This window comes from Acomys minous (genome assembly GCF_964271855.1).
Source record: "Acomys minous genome assembly, chromosome: 1".
Lineage (NCBI taxonomy): Eukaryota > Metazoa > Chordata > Mammalia > Rodentia > Muridae > Acomys > Acomys minous.
Genome location: NC_140483.1, coordinates 29,222,134 through 29,248,137, shown reverse-complemented (window position 1 = coordinate 29,248,137; position 26,004 = coordinate 29,222,134). Strand labels below are relative to the sequence as shown.

At 43.1% G+C, this 26,004-nt stretch overlaps 1 protein-coding gene across 5 annotated transcripts; it reads left to right on the top strand.

Annotated features, from left to right (window-relative positions):
* Window positions 1-26,004, top strand: SCYL3 (SCY1 like pseudokinase 3). Of its 5 annotated transcripts, none has more exons than XM_084754242.1 (14): window positions 1-56; window positions 4,358-4,572; window positions 10,841-11,026; window positions 11,522-11,635; window positions 13,723-13,779; window positions 14,697-14,799; window positions 15,932-16,043; window positions 18,502-18,579; window positions 19,518-19,657; window positions 20,955-21,139; window positions 22,517-22,688; window positions 23,670-23,828; window positions 24,827-25,503; window positions 25,629-26,004. In XM_084754242.1, exons 2-14 carry the CDS (start codon window positions 4,408-4,410, stop codon window positions 25,686-25,688), a joined length of 2,208 nt encoding a protein of 735 aa, XP_084610368.1. In that variant the 5' UTR covers window positions 1-56; window positions 4,358-4,407; the 3' UTR covers window positions 25,689-26,004. The 5 variants fall into 5 exon arrangements, with proteins under 5 accessions (XP_084610368.1, XP_084610367.1, XP_084610366.1 ...); XM_084754241.1 differs by lacking the exon at window positions 1-56 and adding an exon at window positions 107-126; XM_084754240.1 differs by lacking the exon at window positions 1-56 and adding an exon at window positions 606-994.

Below are 26,004 nucleotides of genomic sequence, written 5' to 3'. Positions count from 1 at the left end.
CAACTTTGCTGTCCCCTCACTGGCCAGAACCTACGACCACCCACAAGCAAATGGGGGTGAGCTTTTGGTCTTAGGCTATTACACTGAAGTGAACAAGCGAGGAGAGGTCAGCGGACACTGAAGCTGGTACTCCCATAACATGTGTATTTTCCTCGTCTTTCCTCCTCTTCCTCAACTCCTCTCTTCTCTCCCTTTCTCCCTCCTCTCCTTCCCTCCCTTCCTCCTTTCTCCCCTTCTCTTTCTTCCCCTCCTTCTTGGTCTTGAGGAGTGATATTCCCTCTAATTTTGCTTTTCCGCTGAATTATGATTTCAGGTTTTCCAACTGAAACCTTAAGCCTTAATGAAGTTTTAAGCGTGAATCACCATGATTTCTGACTTCACCAGTAGTTTGAAAAACAAAAAAGAAAAAACCAAAACCTCCCCAGGTGGCGCAGCCAAACAGGATGATCTAAACGGGGAGAGGAGCCACTACCTGAAAAGTTCTGGCTCCTCCTCGCCCCCCCCCCCCGCATCGCCCCCCCCCCGCCGCCCCCCTCCCTGACTTCGCCTTTTGCCCCGCCCCCTTACTTGACTGAGTAGTTGGCTGAAGCCAGAGGTGGCCATTTTGGATTCGGGCGGAAATGAACTCCAAACTGGCCGGTTAAAAACCCAAACATTAAAGTTGGGACACCTGTGTTGTCAAGCGGCAGGCACACGCAGAGAGGTTTCCTTGCAGCCGGAGTAGGCGGCTGGGAGCCGGCGCGAGGCGCAGGCTTCCCCGGCGCCCACGCCTAAAGGCGGCACAGGCCGAAGCATCCCCCTGCACGGCCGCTCTAGCTTGGTTCCGGGTTCGCGCGCCTCGGTGGTGGCGTCGGAAGAACGGAAGGCCGGTCCGTCGACCCGTTTCCGGGCCCTTCCTGTGCGGTCTGAGCCGGGTCCTGGGAGACTGTGGGCGTCGGAGCCAGCCGCGGGCGAAGAGGGAGCGGAGCCGCCAGCCTCCTCCCGCCGCCCGCAGGTAACCCGGAGCCGTGCGGCCTGGGTGGCGGGGCAGGGAGGGAGCGGGCGCGGGGACAGCCCGGGGCAGCCCGTTCAGTGCAGCCCCGGCTTGTTCGGGGTGCACCTCCACTTGGCGTCTCGGGTGACCCCCGCCGGCCGCGGCCGAGCCCAGTGGAGGGCGAAGATGCCCGGGCCTGGAGTCCAGCGGGAAGGCCGCGCGGTGCCGGGTCCCAGCCGGCGCCAGCACCCCCGGGGCTTCATGTGTAGAATAAAGATAGCATATCTCCCAAGGTCGTTTCTGCTGAATTTTGGGATCGCAGTTACGGCTGGTTTTAGGGACTGGTGTGTATCCTGAGTTGAGGTCAGACGGAGTACTTTGAGTCCACAGAAACTACATGTTTTGCCTGTCAGCAAGTGCGGTTGAGCTCTTGACAGGGAACATACCCGGCTGAAACAGATCGAAGCAAAGGGATGCTAGTAAGGTTTGTCACCCAATAGCTAAGTGCCAAGGAATAAATGTCCTTAGGACTCTCGGGGTACGTCTTAAGCGTTGGCACTTTGAGGCTAAGAGAATTAGAGCCAAGAGAATCTCTTAACTAATTGTGGGGAGAAGAACTGGAGGGGGAGGGCTTATTTCTCTCAAGAGGACACGGGGTTTATGGTTGAGAACCCAGGGAAAAGGGGGGGGGGGATCCCTTCAGAAGCCTCACCTGAAGCCAAAGAAGAAAAAAGATGGAGGAAAATAGGTAAATAATTTCCTTTGTAAAGACAGCTGTGGTGTAGGTTCACATCTGGGACTGTCGACTGTACGTTTCATTATAGAAATTGTAAGTGGTGTATTCTTTAAAATGTCAGTGCTATTTTACAATATTTCTACCTTCCGTGTGGCTTTCAAAGCTACCTGGCACTATGTCATATTTTCCTCCTTACTCCCCAAACCAAGGGAGAGTATTTGGAGCTCTGCGTGTTGCTTATGTCTTGCGTTTCAGTGAATTCTGTTCGGCTCAGGTCTAAGTTTTAAAGCCCTGTTCACGTCAGCAGCATTCCTGCGTCTCAGGTGCAGTTGTGGGAAGAATCGGTGACTGCTGTGGGTTGTTCTCAGATTCACTCATCAGCACCCTTTTCTTGCCGCATTGGGCATAGAACTCTGCACAAGGCATTCCATCCGCTAAAGTAGAAATTGAGTCATTGCCTGTTTTCAAGTGATTTTTCTTAGGGCCATAGGCAGTACACTGCCGTGAAAAATGACTGGTTTTAATACCTTTCTAATATTTTTGTAAATCTAAAGTTATTAATATCTGTTGTTTGTACTTACAACACTGTATTAAAGGCTAGTAGATACTCTAAGGCCTAATACTTCAACAAGGACATGGCCTACTATTGGAAATAAGTAAATAAAATGTCCGTTGCCTCTGCCTCAGTGACCACAATATCTCTCCTGGGCTAACGATGATGCTAACTAGTATGATTTTCAGCCAAGAAGATACTCATGTGTTTGTAGATCCTTGTTCTGTGTTTCCTTTATTGTTTGTTATTTTTGAAAATTTTTATTTTGTAGTGAACCAAGATTGCAGACTAGCTTCACATGCTTTTCAAAGCAACCCTTCCCCAACGCATGCCTGTGGCCTCACTGGTTTTTCACACAGGGGTTAGACTAGAAATGCCAGTTGGTTTCACAGAGTGTAGGCTGCAGACGCTAAGAGGGTTAGTCAGTGAGGCAGTGGGGAAACTGGATTTGAAACTAGCTGCTCATCCTACAGGCTTGAGACAGGTCTGAGAGGGAGGTGTGCTTCTAGAAAAGAGCCGTCTTCCCCCCCCCCACCCCACCCCCCGACTGTGTGTGTCATTATCCCGTCCACCAGTCACTTTCTTGGTGCCTGCCAAGGTTTTGCTCCCTTTGCCGTAGCCCCGGCTCCACTTCGTGGTGTCCCTGGCTTCAGATGTATCAGAGACAAACTTTGTCCAGTTGAGATTCGTGAAGGAGACAGTGATCTGATCAGTGTGTCCCTTCCTTTCATCGATGGGTTCTGAAGATTGGTAGTGTGTGAGTTGACTGCTCTGTGGCCAGGAAGCAGGCGGAAGGCCCCCATGAGCAGGCAGCACTGCGTCCCCGATGGGCAGAGTTGCTCCTCTCTGTTACCCTGCATGAACTGCTTTTATCTGTTGTTCCAGTAAAAAGTAGGTGTTTCTAATAACTGGGGCTGTTGGAGTTTTTGGTATTGTTCTTAATGCCACTTCATTTTTATATATTTCTTTTAACTTTTGAAATTACACTTATATGCACCTCCCTCCCTCTTGCTCTCTCAAATTCATGATCTCTTTTCCTTCGTGTGTGTGTGTGTGTGTGTGTGTGTGTGTGTGTAACATAATAACTTAAATACATACCTGCTCAGTCTGTAAAATGTTACCTGTTTGTATGTGATCTCAGGGCTGCCCACTTGGTGTTAGAAAACCAACTGGGAGCACTTCCCTTTGGAAGACCACATCTCTGCCTCTCTGCATTCCCCAGGAGCCTGTGGTTCTTGGCGGGGGTGGGGTGGGGTGGGGTGGGGGGGTAGTCAAGGTTGTATGAGATCTCACCCACTTGTGTTAGCATGTTCATTGGTGTCCTCGGAGTTTGGGTCTTATTCAGGCAGCCACATTTATGGGACTGTCATGAGTACAGTCTCTGTGACTTTGTAGGACATACAGTTTCACAGCAGACTTCCTTCCTGATCTCTGAGCCTTAGGTGCAGAGTGTGTGTTGCAGATGTATGGATTGGGCCTGGGCACTGCACAGGTCCATGTTCTCTGCATTTGACTCTGTCACAGTTACTCGTAAGAAAGAGAAATTGAGTTCACTGTGTTAGCTGAAGAGTAAAATTCTTACCTGCATATATTCTTAGAGTTTGAAAAACTAATTTTCTATAGCTTTTCACCCTTATACTTCCTTCCTTGCATAATAACATGTATGCATCTGTGCATACTTTAAATCCAACGATAGATATGTATTTCAGCAGCATTACATAGCTAAATTATTCTGTGTTCTTCATTCAAGTGGAAGGAAAATCCAACTTGAGAAATTTGTCATGATTACTGGATTTGTTTCGACCCACAGACTAGTTATTTTAACTGAAACATTTCACAAGCCTTTATAGAAATTTGTGTGTGATGGGATTGTGGAAGGAACTACGTGTGACTGTTTGGTAACATATTTTCCATGGAGTTGTTAGTTGCTAATTACCAGGCATTTCTGTAACTTGCTGTTCTTTGACAGTTTGTGTTATCAGATGCAATTGTGAGCACTGCAGGAGTGAATTTGAATGCTCTCTTGCGGTAACTTGGATTAGCGCCCCTGGCTTCTGTGGCAAGAAGAGATTGAATGTTTCTGCTTTGTTTTTAGATCTCTTTGGCTGTGAGGAGGAACTGCAGAACTGCCTCAATACAAAAGGGATGGGATCGGAGAACAGTGCTTTAAAGAGCTACACACTGAGAGAATCGCCCTTCACCTTACCCTCTGGACTTGCTGTTTATCCCGCCGTACTGCAGGATGGGAAATGTGCTTCAGTGTTTGTCTATAAGAGAGAAAACGAAGACAAGGTTAACAAAGCTGCCAAGGTACTGTGGTAGGGGATGGCTTAGTAGGACTTCAGTCACCTGGTTTCCTCTGGAACAATCTTCATAAAGGTCAGAGGAGATGTGGTCACAGGCAGTAGTGGTTTATGACTTGATATTCCTTAAAAACAGTTGTCCTGTCTCTAACAGCTGTAGCCTTCACCACAAAACCCACTGTGATGACTTTAATCACAGTGCTTTCGATGAGAGAGGTAGACAGGTGACTTCATGTGGCTAATCTAAGAGATGGGATTAACATAGTTTAACAGAAATGCTGCTTAGTGTTGATACTTTAGTGTGTTGATATGCTTGAAAATAAAGTATTGTATGAATTTTATATTATCTTTCTTGCCTGAAACATTGTATGTCATAGCATTTAAAAAATTTTTAATTCTTGTTTTTTATGTATAAATGCTTTGCCTGCATGCATGTCTATGTGCATTGCCCATTCACTTGGTGCCCAGGGTCAGAGAGGGCACCAGATCCTTGGGACTGGAGTTACAGGTGCTTGTGAGCTGCCATGTGGGTGCTGGGAGTCATACCTGGGTCCTCTGCAGGAGCAGCCAGGACTCTTAGCTGCTGAGCCATCTTTCCCTCCAGCCCGTGTCCCAACATTTTAATTTGCATGTTAGGGTGGATGCCACAGAAGGGATGTTTAGCCTGCCTCTGGTTCTTGCTGAGAGACACTACAGGATCATTCACTTCTGGAGGTTTTTAGTTTGACCCCAGGACCAAAGTTCTTCTTGGGTCTTGGTCACTGCTGCCCTTCGCTGAACATATCAGTGTGGTCAGTCTCCTGTCTGATTCGATGTCACAGCATGTTGACGACGGCTTAAAAGAAAATGACTCTTGGGCTGGCGAGAGAGCTCAGTTATATAGTACTCAACATACATGGTTAACACATGATCGATCCTCAGCCTACACACATCCAAAAAAAAAAAAAAAAAGAGAGAGAGAGAGAGAAAGAAAGAGAAAAAAAAGAGAAAAGGAAAACTACCACTGAAAAGAAAAAAAAAAGATCATATCTTAGAATAGTATTCCATAAAATAGCCAGTTTTCTTAAAGAAAACAGAGTCCTGTGCTGGTAGTTTCTCGAGTAACCAACTTTTCATATTTTCTAATTTACATCATCTTCAAAAAGTTTCTAGAGAGAAAAGTATAGTTCTGTTCATGAATTAATTCTTCATGAACTGTTTACTGCAGTGGGAGCGGGAGGTTTTCATCTGGAACTGATAGCTGCTGCATTTGAACCATCTTCTGTATCACTGTGAGTTCCTTTTTAAAAGTCAATAAATGCAGAAGTAAAAATAACCCAGCTCAAAAAAAATTTTTTTTAAGGAAAACAATCCCAAAGATGTGCTGTTTGCGATGAGGATTTTTGAACTGTAAGAATTTTAAAGCTTAAGACTAAAGAATTCTCCCACATTCAGATCCATAAACGCCCTGTGAAGTCCTGGCTAAGACCTTGCAGATAACCTATACTTGTCTCTTCAGCCATACTGACCTTTGAAATCCTCAGACATTACATAAGAAACCTGCAGTGACAACAAATGCTGTTCTCAGGTTGTCTGTGAGTCTCAAGAACTGGTTGTGGTATGTATAAAACTTGCTGCCTTGAGGGATGTAATGTCCTATTTGTGTAAGTACTAAAGTAGCTGTCGTTAGCAGCCTCTGTCTCTACAGTGTGGTTCTTGGACCTCTGAGAGTTTCAGTCATTACTAGGAAACAGTCATACTCTTCCTCTACTTATAAAAACAGCAGTTGTACAACACTGTGGGCCCCTGAAAGAAGAAAGGCAGCTATGTGGTTTGCCGTAGAATGATATAAAAAGTAGCGGGCCTCTCAGGTCACATTTATCTTAAAGCCACCAACTGTGACTAAGAGCGTTATCTTCTCCCTGGGACTCAAGTTCAGTTCTTGTCTCTAGCCTGTAAGAAATGACACAGTCTAAAAATGGGCTTGGTTACTGTAATTTGCTACAGTCCAAATGCAGGCAGGCTTTAGTAATCACAAGCTTATGGGAAGGATTCCCAGAGGCTCCTGGACTCAGCTTAGCTGCAAAGCTACTCTTAACTGCTTTTTTGGGGGGGTGCATTCTGAGGCACCTGTTCAGTTCTGGCTGAGACCTCGCAGATAGACCATAATTGTTCTTATGGGGGAGCATATCCTGCACTTACTATCTGCCCAGACTCATGTCTGCACTCTGACCTGCATTTCCACCTGCCAGTCCATTACGTGAGCCTGGGTGCCATTGGTAGTCAGCAAAGGCGTCTTCATTCCTTTTCTGCTGTTTTTCTCCTAGTTTGTGATCCAATTCTTTTTTTTTCCCCTTAATTCTTTTTTCTAAGATTTATTTATTTATTGTATGTATATGAGTGCTCTGTCTTCATGCACACCAGAAGAGGGCACCAGATCTCATTACAGATGGTTGTGAGCCACCATGTGGTTGCTGGGAATTGAACTCAGAACCTGTGGAAGAGCAGTCAGTGCCTTTAATCTCTGAGCCATCTCCCCAGCCCTGTGATCCAATTCTTAAGCCATCAATATCTAAAAGCAGCATATCTGCATCTTTGTCCTAGACTCACACCTTTAAGGAGGAAGAAATAGGCCATCTTGGTTATTTTATTATATTTCTGTCACAGCTTAAAGGTGCGGTCTTCTGTCAGAAATGTGTGTGTGTAGGTAGGGGTGGGTGGCACAAAACTGAAATTTATCTTAATCAGGTGACTACTTACTGACTTTGTAATTTCCTGCCAGCATTGAACTAGGTGTTTTCCTAAGTAGTAAGAGAGTGAGAAACAGTACACAAGTACCAGAGGGTTGGCCGTGCGGCTTAGTAGGTAACAGTGTTCGCTGCCATGGCTAAGTTCAATACTCAGGACCCAGATGCTTGCAGGAGAGGATCCACTCCTGTAAGTTGTCCTCTGACTCCGTCCATACCATGGCCTGCACATTACAGGTATATAAATAAATGTTCAGAAAAATTAAAGATGAGAGGTAATTAATTACAGCCCTAACACACAAAAGTGGAATGAAGAATTTTTCTTGAAAAGACAAGCGAAATATTTGATGTTCAGTTTGAAAATTATTTGAAATATTTTTTAAAATGGAAGTATGAAGAAGGACACATAATTCTACAGAAACTGTAGTTTAAAGCATATTTGTAAGAAATTCTCTCCAATTAACCAAACTCTGACCAACCTGCTGGCAGAGGTTTTGGCTCCTTGGGGTCTTTGCTGTGTTTTCTTGGCATGAATTGTTTTCAGTCCCAATAATAGTTTATACTTACTAGTTAAATAAAATTTTCTTCACTTTGTTGTTGTTGTTTAGAGTAATTAGCTTCCCTTTTTGTTGTTTTGGGCTTTTGTTTATTTTAGTTTGTTTTATTGAGGCAGAGTCTGGCATGGAAGTCACTCTGCAGAACTTGCGCTGAGCCTCCCGTCGGCCACCGCAGGGGTGTGGGCGTGCTACCACACTTAGCCAGTAGATTCAAATGCAGTGTACACTATGAAGCATGCACTGGGAATCCAGAGCTGGTAAGGCTGCAGCAGAGCCAGCCCTAGTGGTTCTGACATAACCCCCTAATCGGATATCAGGTTTCCAGCTGCTAGTTACAATCTCAGTTTATTTTTCAAAACCAGAAAGGGAAGAACTGCTGTAATTTTAACCTGTGTATTCAACCCAAACAGGCTCGTACTTGTCCTCCATTTGTGTATATTGTTTGTATGCTAAGAACATTAACATTGATAGAGGGGGATATGTTATATTAGGGGTTTCTAAACCTGAATTATTTGTATTCAGGGGCATATGCATCATAATTCACTGTAGTTTGAGGGGGATAAAAAAGTGGTATAGCTCGGGCTGGAGAGGTGGCTCAGCGGTTAAGAGCGCTGCCTGCTCTTCCAAAGGTTCTGAGTTCAGTTCCCAGCAACCACATGGTGCCTCACAACCATCTATAATGAGATCTAGTGCCCTCTTCTGGTGAATATGCAGGCAAAATACTGTGTATATATGATAAATAAATCTTTAAAAAAAAAAGTAGTATAGCTATTTAAACTCACTCTTACCTTTTAATATTTTGGTGTTTACCATGTAGCCCTGCCTGTCCTGGGATTCACTGTATAGACCAGACTGGCCTCAAACTCACAACCATCTGTCTCACTTGGCCTCTTGAGTGCTGATGAAAGGCACATGCCACCATGCCTGGATTTTTCAAATATTCTGTGTGTTAAATGTAGGCATACATATAACATATAAGGCATTTTTGCTGGTGAGATGTGGAACCAAAAAAAGCATGACAATCATGTTTTAGATAAGAGAAGTTTTTAAAATCCTAAAATATTTTAAGAGATTAAATATTTGATAACTAGGTAGAAGTTAAGAAAATAAAATAAAGATGAATAAGAATGAATATATACCAGTAACAGGGTCAGCAAAGTTCAGTCCAGGATGAGCTAAGGAAGTTTTTTGTGTTTATGTTTTTAAAAAGGACTTTTGCATTTGGCTCCAGGAGCCATGGTCCTTAAACCTAAAATGTTTATCTCGCCCTGTGTTAACTGAAGTTCTTAAATTTGTGAGTTGGAGATTTGGGCCCAGTTTATGTTTTCAGTAATTACATTTTCTTTTTGCGCCTATTTTCCTCTATTTTGGCAACTTTATTGCCTGCACTCTAACTTTTTTTTTTTTTTTTTTGGTTTTTCGAGACAAGGTTTCCCTGTGTAGTCTTGGCTGTCCTAGACTCGCTTTGTAGTCCAGGCTGGCCTCGAACTCACAGCGATCCGCCTGCCTCTGCCTCCCGAGTGCTGGGATTAAAGGCGTGCGCCACCATGCCCGGCTTTCTAACTTTTGTTATTGTCACACAGGGTCCTCTGATCATTAAAGGGTGCTTTGATCATTCTATTCCTTGGATTGGTTAATAACCAAGATTTCCTGGCTATACCATGTCATACTCATACAGTTAATGAATTCATACCTTGATTTTTAAAAATTTCCAGTAATTTTCCAATAAAAAAGGATCACATTTTTAGGCTGAATACAAATTTTGAAGTCCATTTCGGATACTTTGAATGCCATGTGGCAGAGATTATTGATTATGCTATAATCTTTAAAGAAGTGGTTCTCAACCTTCCTCATGCTTGTGACCTTTTTAACAGTTCGTCATGTTCTGGTGACCCCCCAGTCATAAAATTATTTTCATTTATACTTCATAACTGTAATTTTGTTGCTGTTATGAATCATAATGTATAATGAATATGTAATGTAAATATCTGTTTTCTTTTTCTTTTTTAAAAAATATTTATTTATTTGTATGAGTGCTCTATCTGCATGTACACCTGCAGGCCAGAAGAGGGCATCAGATTACATTATAGATAGTTGTGAGTCACCATGTGGTTGCTGGGAATTGAACTCAGAAACTCTGGAAGAGCTCTCAGTGCTCTTAACCTCTGAGCCATCTCTCCAGCCCAATATCTGTGTTTTCTAATGGTCTTAGGTGACCCCTGTTAAAGGGTCATTTGACCATAAAAGGAGATACGACCCACAGGTTGAGAACTGTTGCTCGAAAGGATCTTTATGAGCTTGATGTAGTAGGCAGTTAGCCTTCCATAGGTTCGGACTGCAGATTTCCATGAAAGGCAGTTCACATTTCCATTGCTTTCTTAAACCTTTGCCGTCCTGGTTTAGGTCCCTGCTGTGGCTGCCTGCTGATTCCAGAGTTTGAGGATTTGTGGCTTTGCAGAAAATTAGATCCTTCCCTTCCCCAACTCTCTACCCTCTGGGATAATGTCCTCATACTCTGCCCTTCCTGGGTTCTTTTCTGATTCTGGCCAGAAAGATAATGAGATTCTTGGTGCCGTTTTAGCACCCTTGCTGTGTTGCTTCACAGCTGAGACCTGCTGTTAATGTGCAGTTATACGAAGAGAAAACTGAGCTTCGTTCTCACAGCTACTTGACCTGCTCCATAATCTATGTGCTTTGGGGAATTCTCAGATCTTTTCTGACATTGATTTTTTTGGCAGTGATAGCTGGAAAGCCTGAGATCTCAGGAGCCGATAAGGGAATAAGAAATGTCTGTAGAATTACTTAAATATTAGTACGTTGAATAAAGTCACAACAAGTTGTAGATTCCTTTTTGTCCTCCTTGAAATCTGGGGGAACATAGGGAGGGGAAAAAACCTTCAGTGAAAGCATGACTTTTTACAATGTGTATGAAACTGTTATTAATCTGATTGGAGTCATTAACTTCATCAACTCTTCTATTTGTATTTTAAAGCACTTAAAGACACTTCGTCACCCTTGCTTGCTAAGATTTTTATCTTGTACTGTGGAAGCAGATGGCATTCATCTTGTCACTGAGAGAGTGCAGCCTCTGGAAGTGGCCTTGGAAACCCTATCTCCTGCAGAAGTCTGTGCTGGAATCTATGACATATTGCTGGCTCTTGTCTTCCTTCATGACAGAGTAAGTGAGTTGACAGTCTCCCTCACAGGCATGGATGGGGACTGAAGTGACTATCTGGGTGGTGGTGCTTAGATAAAACTGATACAGAGAAACTGAGAAGTCAGAGGCAACAAGAGATGGCACAGAGCGTTTGCGAAATCAGCAACTAGTTCTCTGTCCCTGAGCAGTTCTTTATACACTTCTATTTCAGTTTACTGTCCTCTTCCTCTTGTTTTAGGCAACCCTTCATCTAACTATAGCTACAGTGGTTATGTCTTTCTTTGAAATCTAAAATGGAGCAGAACTTCTGAAGACAAACAGGAGCAACACTGCTGCCAAGCCTTTCTCTGAACAAACACTAGCTGTGGCTTGCCCACATCTGGCTTGCTCTTTAAGCACAGCTCCGCTAGTTTTGCCAAAGGTGTCAGGGATCACATGGATCTGTTTATGGTACCTAGTATTTAATTGTTTCCAACCCTTCAAATATTGGATTCTGATTTTGTTTCTTCCCCTTAGGGGCATCTGACACACAACAATGTCTGCTTATCATCCATTTTTGTGAGTGAAGATGGGCACTGGAAACTTGGAGGCATGGAGACAGTTTGCAAAGTTCCTCAGGCCACAGCAGAGGTGAGCCGGGCGGCAGCCTTCTTCCTCGTGGAGGACATGATGGTGACTTGAGATGGGGGTCTTCCCTAGGCACTTTCCTTCACAGTTACTATGATTTTAGAGTTGAAGAATTGAACTTTTTGTTAATGCTCAAAATCAGAAAATAGTAATGTTTATTCCTCAAAGAAGTATCCCTTCTCATTTAGTAGGTAAGGAGCCTAAGACAGAGAGGTAAACGGTTTATCCAGACACTTAAACCAGTTGCCTGCCTCTCAGGTCCTCATAAGTCCTTGTGCCTCCATGGACTGGTGCTTAATCCTGAGGTCAGCCTTACGTGTCTCCTGTGTCCCAGCAGTTGAGTGCCTTGTTTTTATATCTCTTCCTGGAACAGCACTGTCTGTTATAAGGCCAGAAGCATTTTCTGAGCAGTGTCTAAGGTGCTCCAGTGTCAGTACACTGTATGCTGTGGAATTGTGGGCCGAGTTGTTGCTGCTGTGGAATGTCTTAGAATCTTGTCTGACAAGTGTATACATCTTTGCTCCTAGTAGACACGCTGCTCTATTTTCTAGTTTGTTTCTTTTCACCATTTGCACTTTTTCTAAAAGAAGTTAAAAAACCACTCCCCTTATAATGTCTCAATGAAAGTATTGGCTCTCTGTCTTTAGAGAGAGAGAGAGAGAGAGAGAGAGAGAGAGAGAGAGAGAGAGAGAGAGAGAGAGAGAGAGAGAGAGGAGAAAGCACATCTGGCAGGTGCTCAGGGAGGTAGGAAGAGGATGTCAGATCCCCTGCACCTGGCGTTGTAGGCAGTTGTGAGTCATCTTGCATGGGTGCTGGGAGCTAAACTTGGGGTCTCTGGAAGATCAGGAAGCCCTCGTAACTGCACTCGCCTTGATGTATGGGCTCGATCTGTCTTCTTGGGCTCTTTATACCCTCAGGCTTGGTAACAGACACCTTCATGAGCTGGTACTCCAAACCAGTGCTGCCAGTTTTGTAAATATTCTCTCATTTCTGTCTGTGTTGCACACTTTCTCCTCTAGCTCTCCTCAGATCTAGTTAGTATGTAGTCCATAGCATGAGTCTGCCTCAGCTTTGTTTAGCTCCACAGCCCCTGAGCGGTTGCTTACATGAGCATCTCTGTGCTCCCCTCTGCTCTCTGATGTGGTTCTGCTGCTGGATGCTCTGCTTCCTTTCGTTGCCCCTAAAAAATGGAAACTTGTGGAAGGTCAGGGCTCAGTTCCATCTCTGAGTACTTCGCTTTCTGAAAGCATCAATCACTACTCACGGCCTCCGTGGCACTCAGCCCATTTATTAGAGTTGTTAGTGATGAACACTGCTTGGAGACAGGACATCTATCACATTGTATTCCTGGTGCCCTAAATGGCATTTTGTTCATGTTAGCTTTTCAGAAATAATATTTGAAGAGGTGAATAGGTGTGCCTATTCCATGGTGTTGGTGTATGTGTGCAGCCCACAGGAGCCTTACTTTTATGTCTTGTGACAGCAAAACTCATGATGATTTAGTAGTAAGATGTGTGATAAATGTTTGTTCTGTGCTGAACAGTTAGTTTGCTTGCCCTTTTTAAAAAATAGGCTCTCACTGTGTCCTCCAGGCTGGTTTTGAATTTACAGGCTCACATAGCTGTCCTGCTTCAGTTTCCTTGCCAGTGGGCACTACTGGCGCACGCCACATCTGACCAGTGGGCACTACAGGCGCACGCCACATCTGACCAGTGGGCACTACAGGCGCACGCCACATCTGACCAGTGGGCACTACAGGTGCACGCCACATCTGACCAGAACACCTAGTAGTCATTAACACATGTGCAAGAAAATAGATCGTTCCAGGGCCTCGGACAATCAAGGGTGTCTCTTAGACCAACTGGTGGAGCCGGCCTTTATTTTATTCCTAGGTCTTGTGCTGTGCTGAATTCACAGTGAGTTAGGAAGGTTTTACATGTATTGAATTAAGGTATTATGTATTGAATGTGTGGCAATGATTTAAAGGTTTCATTTATGGCCTTGGCTTTCACTGCTTATTGCTTTTGTAAATTCAGCTAAGAGACTAATTTCCCAACTATGTATATGAGTTGTTTTCTCTCTTTCTCTAGTTTCTCAGGAGTATCCAGTCAGTAAGAGACCCAGCATCTATTCCTCCTGAGGAGATGGTGAGTAAAGGACCCTTAGTGCAACTGCAGGTCAGACTCTGTTGTGCAACAGAGTGTAAAACTTAAAGAGGAGCAGAACCATCACCATTTCCTCTGCCCATTCCTTAGCAAATTATAGATGCCTCTGACCTTGAAAATGCCTGAGATTAATTTTACTGTCACAGCTAGGGAACCAGCTTAGGGCTGCCCAGTGTGGTGAGAGATGGTGGTTATTTCATGATAAGCCATCATTCCTGTCCTGGAGGCTGTGATTAATGGAGAAGCGGTGACCTTGTCTTTTCCTTTTCATCCTCCAGCCACTGTTCTTCCTAGCTAGCTTCCAGCTGGGCTTCCATGACATGTATTACGGTGGTTAATGCCATGAGCACCAGCCTCCAGAGACGATCTTAGCGTGCCATAGGAAATGCAAGCCCAACTAGAAACTTAAGATTTGAGTCTCAGGTTTAGCCAAATATGTTTCATATACATAGACTAGGGATCTTTAAAACTGATGATTTATGGATTTAAAGACAGTTGATCAGCATTTTGAAAAAGTTGAAAAAAAGAGAAAAATATCACTGGGCATGTCATATTATAAGGAAAAACATTGTTTTATGAAATTTTTTCATTGTGTGCGTATATACATTATGTGCATTATATTCCTATTTTTCTTTTTGTTCATATATAACATTTTAAAATCTTAGATAAGCCTCCTTCAACTAATAGTTCAGAGTTTTTCTATTTTTGAGAGATATCTGCTATGTTAGTTGACATACAATTGCACTTATTTGTCATATACTGTGAACTAACAATTCTTAAGCCTGTGGCATATGGTTCTGTGACGTTAGACGTAACTATAATAATTTCAGCCATGGGGGAATGCTGAGGAAAGCGTGGAAAGCAGGAACTCTGGTTCTAATAGTCTTTACTGCATTTAGTCTCCAGAATTCGCAGCTCTGCCGGAGTCCCATGGGCACGCCCGGGATGCCTATTCCTTTGGCACTTTGGTGGACAGCTTGCTCCCCATCTTGAATGAGCAGGGTGAGTTGGAGCTGCACTGCGCATTCACAGAGTAAGGCATCCCTGAGCCACCCTGCATGGAGACCCAAGGACTGCAGTTTTCAGTATAGTGGGGAACCTGCTGCTTACCACAGTTTAGACAAACAGCAGCAGCAGGAAGGGGAGAAGCTTGGGATTCTAGAAGTATGAATAATAAATTTTAAGTAGACAGCATTTGGAACAGTGGCTGCCCATTATTTGTGACTGTCTTCTGACTTCATTATTGAGTTGTCTTGAGGTGAAAAATGCCCTTAGTGACTGAAATGTAATAAGTAGCCTGAATAGTAGAGTAAGACTCAAGTGTTTCTGTTAAATCAATCTCAAAATCAAGTTTTTATTTTCTTTATTCTTTCAATACCACTAATTTTTTTTGTTATAATTTAGTGGGTTTTTTTTTTTCTTACATGTCCTCTTAATGCCCAGGCTACTTAAAGATAGGTCTCTGGTCCCTTCAGTGTTCTCTAATTGCATGCTGGGCAGCCTGTATCAATATCTTGGGATGGACTCCAGGACATTAGTTCCTCACGTGTGACAGTTACTGAGGTGTGTCCATGTTTGGTCCTGCAGTGGCCTGTCTCATCCTGCTGACACTGTGTGGTGCCAGGATGTTCCGTGTTCTGGTGTTAAGGAGTACCTTTTGGCTGTCAACTTGAGTTGTCCCTCCTAAATGTTTGAGAATTAAACACCAAGACCCTAAAGCATTGCTGGCTTTGTTTAAAGTAACTACTCTCCCATGCACCTATAATGGTGGGAAATGTGTAGAAGAATTGAAAACATAGCTATTCAGTCCGCTCTGTTGAGAAAAGCCTACCCAAACAGAACCTTCAAATGTGTTCCCTTTTGAACCATTTTTTGGATCAGAGGTAGGTTACCAATCAGGAAATGGGAGGATGTAGGGGAGGAACCTGGGGTAGTGTGGGCTGTGTGAACTGGCAGGACAACTTTGTATACCTGCCAAAGCATCTGGCCTAAACGAGCAGAAGTCATGTAGCATCAGCCAGGGCTCTGTTTGCTTGGGCTTTTACAGGTTGGTTTTTGCTCTCATCGGTCTCCAGCTAGAGAGGTCCGAAAAGAGGGAGAAGGCACTGGAACTAACTGTAGCTCTGGATTTCAGTTTCAGCGGACGTTCTCTCCAGCTTTCTACAGACTTTGCACTCAGCTCTGCTGAATCCCATGCCCAACTGTCGGCCAGCACTCAGCACCTTACTGTCCCATGATTTCTTCAGGTGAGGGCACCATGTGACATGTTAGAGAGAAGAGGGTGGAAGGGAGGGAGAGGTAAGGAGGGAGAGACAGAGAGAGATTGGTGCCTCTCTGGATTCTCAAAGTTTTAAAAATTCTTAGCTGTCATGAAGGAATTATATCCAGATTCATTAGGAGTTTTGATGATAAAGGAGCGAGTCTGTGTCGAGCAGTCTCCAGTTGTAAGAAAGCAGATAAACATGGCCTCACCTTTCTGCCCCCACTGCATTATGGCTCTGTGTTCTCTGAATGTTGTTAGAACAGGGCAGACTTGTGTTTGTCTTGGCAGTAGGCTGTTCTTTTTCATAGGATGTAGATGTTGGTCAGAGGGAGGGCACAGTGTAAATATTTCCTTAGTTCACAGACGGTTGTGAACCTTCGAGGTTAGTTTTATTGTTTTTCATTTCTATAACCACAGACCTAGTACCCAGGTTAGTTCCATATTTGTGGATTTTATTAGCAAAGTTAACCTGATGTTTTAAAAACAAATACCTTTATGTGTTTCTACTTAGGGAGCTTGGAAGGAATCAGAGCAAAAAGGAAGGCTACTGACACCCCTAAGAAAGATGGCCATCTTTAGAGAGGTGCCTGTGTCACCAGGATAGAGTTGTCATTTATGCCTCTGAGAAAATGTTTTGAACTTTTCCCAGTGTAGCAGCCCCCCCCCAATATATTTCTTAAATCGACAAACACAATTGTGTATGTTTATAAGTCTTTCAACAATTATCAGTGTTGTTACTATTATCATGTATTTTCTTCTATTTGTATATGACTTTTATAAATAATTTATTTTTCATTATGTAATAGTTTTTACAAAGACAATTCATATAGTAAATCATTATCACTGCGTATAATGCAGGTTATTTAAGAAATATGTTTGGGTATAGAGGGAAGAAAAAAAAAACAGAGACACCTCAGACAGCCCACTGTGGCATGCAGACGAAACACCAGAGGCAGCAGGATGAAGAAGGCCAGCCTCCCTCTGTGCATTAGCTCAGCTGCAGGAGAATAGGGAGATACTGCTGACTCTTGAATGACATAGTTTTGGAATGCACTACTTAGATTTGACATGAATCTTTATAAAGTTTTTGGCTTTGTTTTATATTTACAAAATTGAAAGTCTGAGACAAATTTTATAGCCTAGAAATATCAAAGGAAGAAAAAGATGTGTGATGGGCACATAAAATAAATGTAGGAGATCTATTTATCATTTAGGACCATGAAATATACACAACTTGTCTCTTAAGAGGTTGAAGTTTTTGAACACATACATTTACAGACCATATATGCTATCATTTGCAGTGAGAAATGTAAGCATATATGTATATTTAGATAAACGGACATAGGTATCTAGATATAAAGATGTAGTATTAAACCATAATTGCAAATGATTCATTGGTGCATGTATTGCTGGCATGCTGCAGCACTGCAGGGATCATCCTGAAACAGCATGTGATAGGAATCTTCTCCACAGAAGCAGAAAAGTGGCCAATGCAGTACAAAGTCATTTCTTGAGTTTCTGTGTATTTTCCACTGTGTTTTATTTCATCGACCATAGAAAAGTGTTAATAGACTGCTTTCAGTGAAGCTGCTGTCAACACCAGGTTAAAGGAAATTTAAGTTTTGGAAAAGTTAAAAGTACTGTGAATTTTTATGTGGAGAAAGTCATGGAAGTCAGTGCCCTAATGATGAGGTGTCCAAACATCACACGTAGGCATTAACAAGGGAACCAAAGTAGAATCTGTGCATGCTCTGCAGGCCACAAGCGTGTGTGCTCAACTGCCAGGCAGTACCTCATGTGGTAGGATGGGAGCCATGCTCTTGAACACAGCAGTTTACAGGTTTGGGTCTGTCTGGACTCTTCAGAAAATAGCCTTGCTTAGGTGCAAAAGTCAGTCAGATGAGAAAATACCTGTGACTGTTATAGAAATTCCACTTCCTAGGTCCTCTTTAATGTTTTTGCTTCACCAAAGGAGACTTGGAAATCAGCAGCTTCTTTGAAATGGTAATGCCATTTCTCCCAGTGCCCATTTATTTACCAGTGTCCTGTTACAGTGAAAAATTTGGAAAAGTATCGTCACTCCTGAGGCCTAAAGTATGCAAACATGCACACTTCTGTACCTTGCAGAAGGTATAGGAATTTTAAACAGTAGGCTTTTCTATGTTTGCTCTCTTGTATTCATCTCATAAAGTACTTTCAGTCTTTCATATGGCATAATGCACACTTCTTCACTAAGTCTTGTTCTAGGGCCAGGCCCCGTGGCGCACACCGGTAATCCCAGCACAGGAGAGGCTGGAGGCCAGCCTGATCTACCAAGTGAGCCCAGGACAGCCAGGAATACAGAAGCCCAAAAAAAGGCTTGGTATAGTTTGTGATGATGGCTTCGGTACTTAACATGCCTTTAATCTGTTGTCTTGCTCTTTTTCTTTTTTTACATTTAGAAATGATTTCCTAGAAGTTGTAAATTTCTTGAAAAGTTTGACATTAAAGAGTGAAGATGAAAAGACTGAGTTTTTCAAGTAAGTCCAGAAAAAAACCCTTAAATTCACTACCTTGAATTAAACCTATGTAATCATGTAGTGATCTAGGGAAGAGCCAGACTTCTGACTTGACTGTGGCCATTGAGCTTTCCTCCATGTCACATTTTCTACTGTGCCCCGGGATCAACTGTCCTAGTAACACAGATGTGCCTTCGCTAGTAACTTTTAAATGCAGAGATGGGTACAAGTCTTGCTTTGCTGGGAGGGAGATGAACAGAAAAAAGCACTTCTGGATAGAAATGACAGGAGTGAACACAGCAAGATAAGCCCTACTGTGATTTGTGTAGCAAGTGTGAATCTTGCTGGTAGGCATTTCTCAAAGCAAGGGCAGGTAAGAGTGGTCTTGTGTGACAAGGCAGAGCACTGATGGCATTTGTAGATAATGGACTTCTTGCCTTGAAGCCATTGAGAGCATGACTGTAACTGTGAAGTGGCTAGCCCTGTCTTTATGGTCATTCTGCTGTTAATGGAGGCAGACTTAGATCACTTGAGGCTTCGATTGGTTAGTATATAGTAGTCACCAGATAAGAAAGAGGGTGATGTAAGAGTGATGGTGGACCAGTGACAGAGACACTGAGATAAGAAAGATATAAATGGCGGAGGTGGGGGGCATTAAAGGCTGGGGGAAAGAGCCAGTAGGAGAGGGAGGCAGACTTGGAGTTGCAGTAAGGCTGGAGCCTGTGCAAATAGGCGAGAGAGAATGTCAGAGCAGTGGCTGGGAAAGGCTGTGTATTAACAGTAAGCATGTAGCAAGCAAAAGGAAAAGAGCAATAGCAAGTAGCAGACAAGCAGCAGATGGACAGCAGACCACCATCACATCAGGTGCCTACCACATCTACCACACACCGATTGAGAAAGCTAATGGGTAGCATCACCAAATCGGAGGCTAGTGGCATCTTTTCCTCATTTGTCCTTAGATTTCTGCTGGATCGAGTGAGCTGTCTGTCAGAAGAATTAATAGCTTCAAGATTGGTGCCTCTTCTGCTTAACCAGCTGGTGTTTGCTGAGCCAGTAGCTGTTAAAAGTTTTCTTCCCTATCTACTTGGCCCAAAAAAAGGTGAATTTTTTTTTCCAGTGTACTGCTTATTAAGGAGTTTGGCGATTATTACTCTATTTTTTGAGTGGGGTAATATTAGTTTTCTAAAGTTTGTTTGGCTCTAAAGGCACAGAACAGTTATTCTTCCCTGATATGGTAGCTTAACTCAGGTACCAAAACCCACAGATAAATAAGGACATCTTCCATCTTCCTGGAGAGCCCTATTTCCTGCAGTAAGTGGTTATATATCTATCACAGAGAGAGAGAGAGAGAGAGAGAGAGAGAGAGAGAGAGAGAGAGGGGGGGGGGGGTAGGAGGGGAGAGAGGAGAGACAGACCCCACAGATGCAGTGTGGTGCATACATGAGCTTTTGCTAGGTTAATGCATACACCTTCATGTTATCTTTTCAGTGAATCCTTAGGCCTGTGCTTCCTAAGTTACTGAAAGCAACCCACATTGTTCTTAGTAGGAAGGTTGAACTTCTCCAAGATCACTTTATGTCTTGGAACTAACTATATGTTGCCTTTTGTTTTTTCTTGACTGTAAAATGGTTGCTTTAAAACTTTATAAGATTATAGTCTTTACATGGCAACACATCAGATTAGAGAATGTATTATTAATATACTAAGGAATTCAGAGTTAGGTTGGATCCTGTACTGAGAAATCATTTTTTTCTTAATTATGAAAACTTTAAAAAGATTCCGTTTTATGCGTGTGAATGTTTTCCCCCTCTTATGAATTTGCCTTACATGTATGCCTTTTCCCCATGGAGGTCTCAAGAGGGCACTGGATCTCCTGGGACTGGAGTTAGGGATGGTGTAAGCAATACTGGGACCCCAACCAGGGTCGTCTGTAGTCTGCACAGTACTGTAACCAGTGAGCCATCTCCTGCCTCCACCAGAGTTCACTGTCTTAAGTGATGTCACTTCAGCAAATGTATGGGTAGTTATTTCAGTTTCAAATTGCATTTTGTCTCTGGATTGAGTGTTTTTACTTCAGTCATGAATTTTCCTTGTAGCTTTCCGTCCTCTCACAGTGGACTTTAGAGGAGAGCCCTTGAGTCACCTCAGTGCTCATTAAAGATGAGCCTTGTGCCACAGCCACTAACCAAGAATAGAAGAACAGGATGCAGATAGCACTTGAGACAGTAAAGCCTTTAAGTCATTCTGAATCCTCATAAGAAATATCTTTAGATTGCGGCTTAAGGTTTAGACACATACGTAAAATACATGTGAAGTTCTGGACTCAGTTGATGAGTTATGTTCTTTCCTCTTTTCACTGAACGGCTGCTCTGTCTGTACCCTCTGATTTGGGGTAGAGAATACACCGGGAGAAACTCCTTGCTTGCTCTCGCCAGCACTGTTCCAGTCACGAGTGATCCCTGTGCTTCTGCAGCTGTTCGAGGTCCACGAGGAGCATGTGCGGATGGTGCTGCTGTCCCACATCGAGGCCTACGTGGAGCACTTTACTCAGGAACAGCTGAAGAAGGTCATCTTGCCGCAGGTCAGGACCAAGTTGGCAGTGGGGTTGTGTCAGATCTAAAGCGGGGTGATGAGAAGAGGCGAAGGGTGCTGCCACTTCAGGGAGTGAAAGGAGGGAGAGGGTTTTCAGATAGCAGCTCACAAGGACTTGAGGCAGCAGCTAAATTTAAACGTTATTAGAATATAAAAGGGCTGAAATTGTATTTTCAGCCCAGTCTTCTTGGCAAAGTAATTAACATGTTTAGCCTTAATTTAAGGTGAGCAGTTAGGCTTCTGTTTGCTAATTCTTGGAGGTAAATGCATGAGAAGACCGAAAGCAGGCCTAAGCAGGCCTAAGCAGGCCCATGGCTCCTCACCAGCATCTGTGGAATGTTTTATGAATATGAAATACGATTGTCCATAATTACATTATGGTAACGGCCATGGAGAGATTTTTGTTATCAGTGATTTCCAACCTGTTTATCTACCATCAGGGATGGTAGTATTCACTCTCCTAGGAGTTTTACACTTGCAATCACTTTTTATGCTATAAAGTTATTACAGTGGCATAAGTCAAAACAGGAGACATGTATCTGAAGACCTGAAGCAGGCCTGCATGCTGTAGGCCTCGCTGCTCTGTGCTCTGTGCTGTGTCTCATGAGGCAGCCTCCCATCACCATGGAGCCTTGGCTCAGGGCTGCCTCATAATTTGGCTTTGGGGAGTTGGAGCAGTGGAACGAGATGGTGGCCTTACTGTATACTGTGGGATTTTCAGGTGTTACCATGTCTGACTTGGCACAAGACACCCATCATTAATGTTAGGGCTCATCTAACCCAGGATAACCTCCTCTAAAGGTGGTCTTATTAAAAAGTGTTTTAAAAGCTACTAGCCACATGGTATCCTTCAGTTTACTTTCTGTGAGATTAATACTTCCCTTGTATTCAAGCAGCTTGTACATGTAAATTCAAGCAGGTATTTCCTTTAGGTGATGCCTTAGGGTGTCAAGCATTTCCTTAACTTTCATGAGTCTTCGTATTGACTAGGGTCAAGGATTCCTACATGTCACGGGGTGTTAGCTAAAGCTTCAGCCCTCAGAGCCTCACCAGGGCTGGCATCTAAACAGACTTCCTGATACCTTGGAAAGGATGGCTGCTAGGCTAGACTTAGTAGAGACTTGGGGATACTCAAGTATTTTGTCACTGAACTCTCGGGGAGAGTGTCCTACCACACTCACATTTTGTGTTCCTAAGCAGCAATCTATCATAGATTGGGAGGGCAAAATATTGTTTCTTTCCCTTAGATCATTGGAGAGCCACCAGGTTAGAAGCATTTAGGAAAGTGTCGTTCATTTGAAGAAGCATGATTTCCTTTCCAGGAAAGATAGTGGTTGTCTACACTCATTCCCGATTTTGCTCCTAGGTATTACTGGGCCTTCGTGATACCAGCAATTCCATCGTGGCAATTACTCTTCGTAGCCTGGCAGTGCTGGTGTCTCTACTTGGACCAGAAGTGGTTGTGGGAGGAGAAAGAACTAAGATCTTTAAGCGCACTGCTCCAAGTTTTACCAAAACTAGTGACCTTTCCCCTGAAGGTAAGATTAAAAATGAGCTTACTAGCTTTTTAGTATTACATAATACAGGTTTGTGTTGAGGTTAATGGTCAAGAAGCCCGAGGAAAGTTATATTTCCCTTTTCAAACTCGTAATGGATACAAAGTAACCTTTAGTGGCTTAGTGAGAATCCTTTTTTGCAAGCCCACAAAGGAACACAAATGATTTTATATATATTTGAGATATATGTGGTTTTTATAGGATTATTCTTAATAGTCTATACCTTATTTTCAGGTATTACATATTAAAGATGTGTTTCCAGCTCAATACATAAAAGCCTACCTCACTTTTACACCTGCCTAATATTTCACTGAATCCAATCCAATGATTTATAGCGATGGATGTTGTATCTACTATAGATCTCAGATCAGTGTATAAATAGTAGTACTATAAATACATGTGCATCTTTATTATGTGGGGCTCCACTGCCATAGAATAGTCACTTAGTAGGTCAGAGGATATATTTCAGTTTTAGTAGGGACTATTAAAGACTTGTTCCTTTTAACACTAGATGGATTATTGGGTAAAAGATATTTTGAGTACTTCTGGAAATCTTTCATTTTGGTTTGTTCCCAATGTATTCTATGTGGGAGGTAGCACAAGAATTTTGTACCAAAAGTGCAGTCATCTTTTTGCTACTTCTGCATGACCTGTTAAGCTACTCTTACTAGCCTTTTATTCTTAAAAGGAAATTAGAATCACAATCTTACATTGCTACCAAAACAATTTTAAGGAATGTAACATACCAAGGTTTCCTTCCGTCCCATCACTACCATGTGGACAGGACCGGTAGACATAACCTGTCTCTAACCGCTTGTTACAGGCAACCCATTTAATAATGGTTTCTAGTCAACTGTTTAGTGATGTTCCTCTGTCTGTGCTCCTGTGCCCACTTGCCTTGACTGCTGCTCAACAGCCGTGTGACAGATCAGTAAGCACAGCCCTCTTCTTCACTGTGGTCAGGTTCTCCCATGCATGTTGTCTGCAGCAGGCAGAGTCAGACCGCACACCTTTTGGAGAACCCCTCCTCTAACGTACTCCCTAAATGGCTCTTTTCTGGCAATGTGCCCAGCAGCAGTGAACACAGACAGGAAGAATATTACAATACTCTTTTACAGACAGGTAAGAATTTTTAACTGTTTTTCCCATTGCTTCAACCTATTCCTGAGGATATTAAGTTTTGAAAATTCACATGCACCTTGGAATTCCTCTGTTTGGTCTTACCTATCCAAACTGTTGGCTATTTACCTGAGTTTTCCACGCAGGGAATTAACATTACTTGTGCTCATTTTTATATCAGATATTTTGACTTCTGCATCATAATGTACTAAAAATGTAGAGTGCGAAATATGTTAATAAAGATGTGTACTGAAAAATGTTATGTAAATAAGTTGAGAAAGTGCTAGCAGAGTAAGCCTAGATCTATTAGCACCTGATGACATTTGAGAAAATCTGTTTCAAACGTTTTTGGGGGCCAGAAAGATGGTTCAGCAGTTCAAAGAACAAATTACTCTTACGGGGGACACAAGGTTCTAACTGCAGCTCCAGAGTACCCAATGCTTCTAGCTTCCGTAAGCACAGTAATCACATGTGCGTACCCATACGGAGATAAACATAGTTAAAAATGAATTTCTGAAAAATAGCGTGGGCTGGGGAGACGGCTCAGGAGGTAAAAGCACTTGTGGCAAAAGGCTAATAACCCAAGTTCAATGTCTGGAACCCATATAGAGTAGAACCAGCTATGCAGCTGTCCTTTGCCTGCACTGCGGCATGCATGTCCCCATACTTTCCCACACAGTGAGCAATTAAAAAAAAAAAAAAGCAAACTTACTTGAGCACACATTTTTAGATAAAATTACTACCAAGGGTAAGACTGCATCTGTATTTATTTACAGAGACTTATGCCAACAGGTATTTGGATATTTACTCAAAGATTTAAAGATCAGTTAATTGTGACAGACATGGTACGCCTTAAAATGCCATGTGCATTGGAGAACTTAAGTGGCATCTTTGCTATGTTCTGACTAGCTAGTATACATGGGTATTTCCAAGTAATTAGACCTATACTTATTTGCTTGCTCTTAACGTTTTGTGAGACTAATTCTTACATATACCCATAGGTGATCAGTTTTCTCATGCTATTAAATTCCCTATGAATGGAATCTCAGATGTGAAAAACACTTCAGAGGACAATGGAAACTTTCCAGCAAGTTCTAATAGGCCCGAGGAGTGGCCTGATTGGAGTGAGCCTGAGGAGTCTGAGCACAAAACTGCCAATGTTCAGATATGGCCCCAAGAACCGTGTGTTGTAGCAGAGTCCCAGCACACGGATCTGAACACAGAGGAGTCCTGGGATGACTGTGAGTCCAGCTTTGGTACCGAAGGAAACACAGCAGCTGGAGCCTCTGCTGCCATGCCTCTTACCTCGGGGGAACAGATGCCCGCTGCAGCTTTGCTTCCTCTCACTGAAGAGTCAAAGGCTTTGAAATGCAGTCCCTCCTCAAAGACCAACCATAGACAGCATGGGGAAGTCAAACCACTGGAAGTGTCACAAGACAGACCCCTTAAGGTTCGGTCAGAACTCGGTTTAGGAGAAGAGTTTACCATACAAGTGAAAAAGAAGCCAGTACAAGATCCCGAGTTGGATTGGTTTGCTGATATGATCCCAGAAATTAAGCCTTCAGGCACTTTTCTTATTTTACCTGAACTGAGGACAGAAGTGATGGTCCCTGACAAGGATAACATCACACCAGTAATGCAGTTTTCCTCAAAATTTGCTGCAACAGAAATGACTGAGGTGAGTTCCTTCTTTGCATTAAATGTGCTAATGTCAGGGTTTCTCTCAGAGATCCTAGCTAACAATAAACAAGTAGTTTTCTCAATGACAATAGGTGCTTCAGGTGTTGGTTTGTTCTGTTGCAGGGAGAGGCAGAAGGCTGGGAAGAAGGAGAAGAGCTAACCTGGGAAGATAACAACTGGTGACGATGAGGAGGAGCTTAAACTTCAGGAAGAATTCTCAAAGAATACCTCAAAGCAAGCTGCATGGATGTAAAACCCCAAAGCAGCCTGTGTTCCCTGTAGCAGGAGCTCCTTCTGCAGTCTGTGCCAATTCAAGCAGAGCCCACCCTCAGAGTGCTGGCTAAGCCCTGGGTGGCAGAAGGCTCTCGGCCCGCATTCTAGGAGAGAGCCTGTGTGCCCCTGACTGAGGCCAGTTTCCATGCAAAGCAAATAGCTACAGAAGTGCTTTCTTCCAGGATAATTCTGGAAGTAAAGAAAATAAAAAAATTGAAGCTGGTAA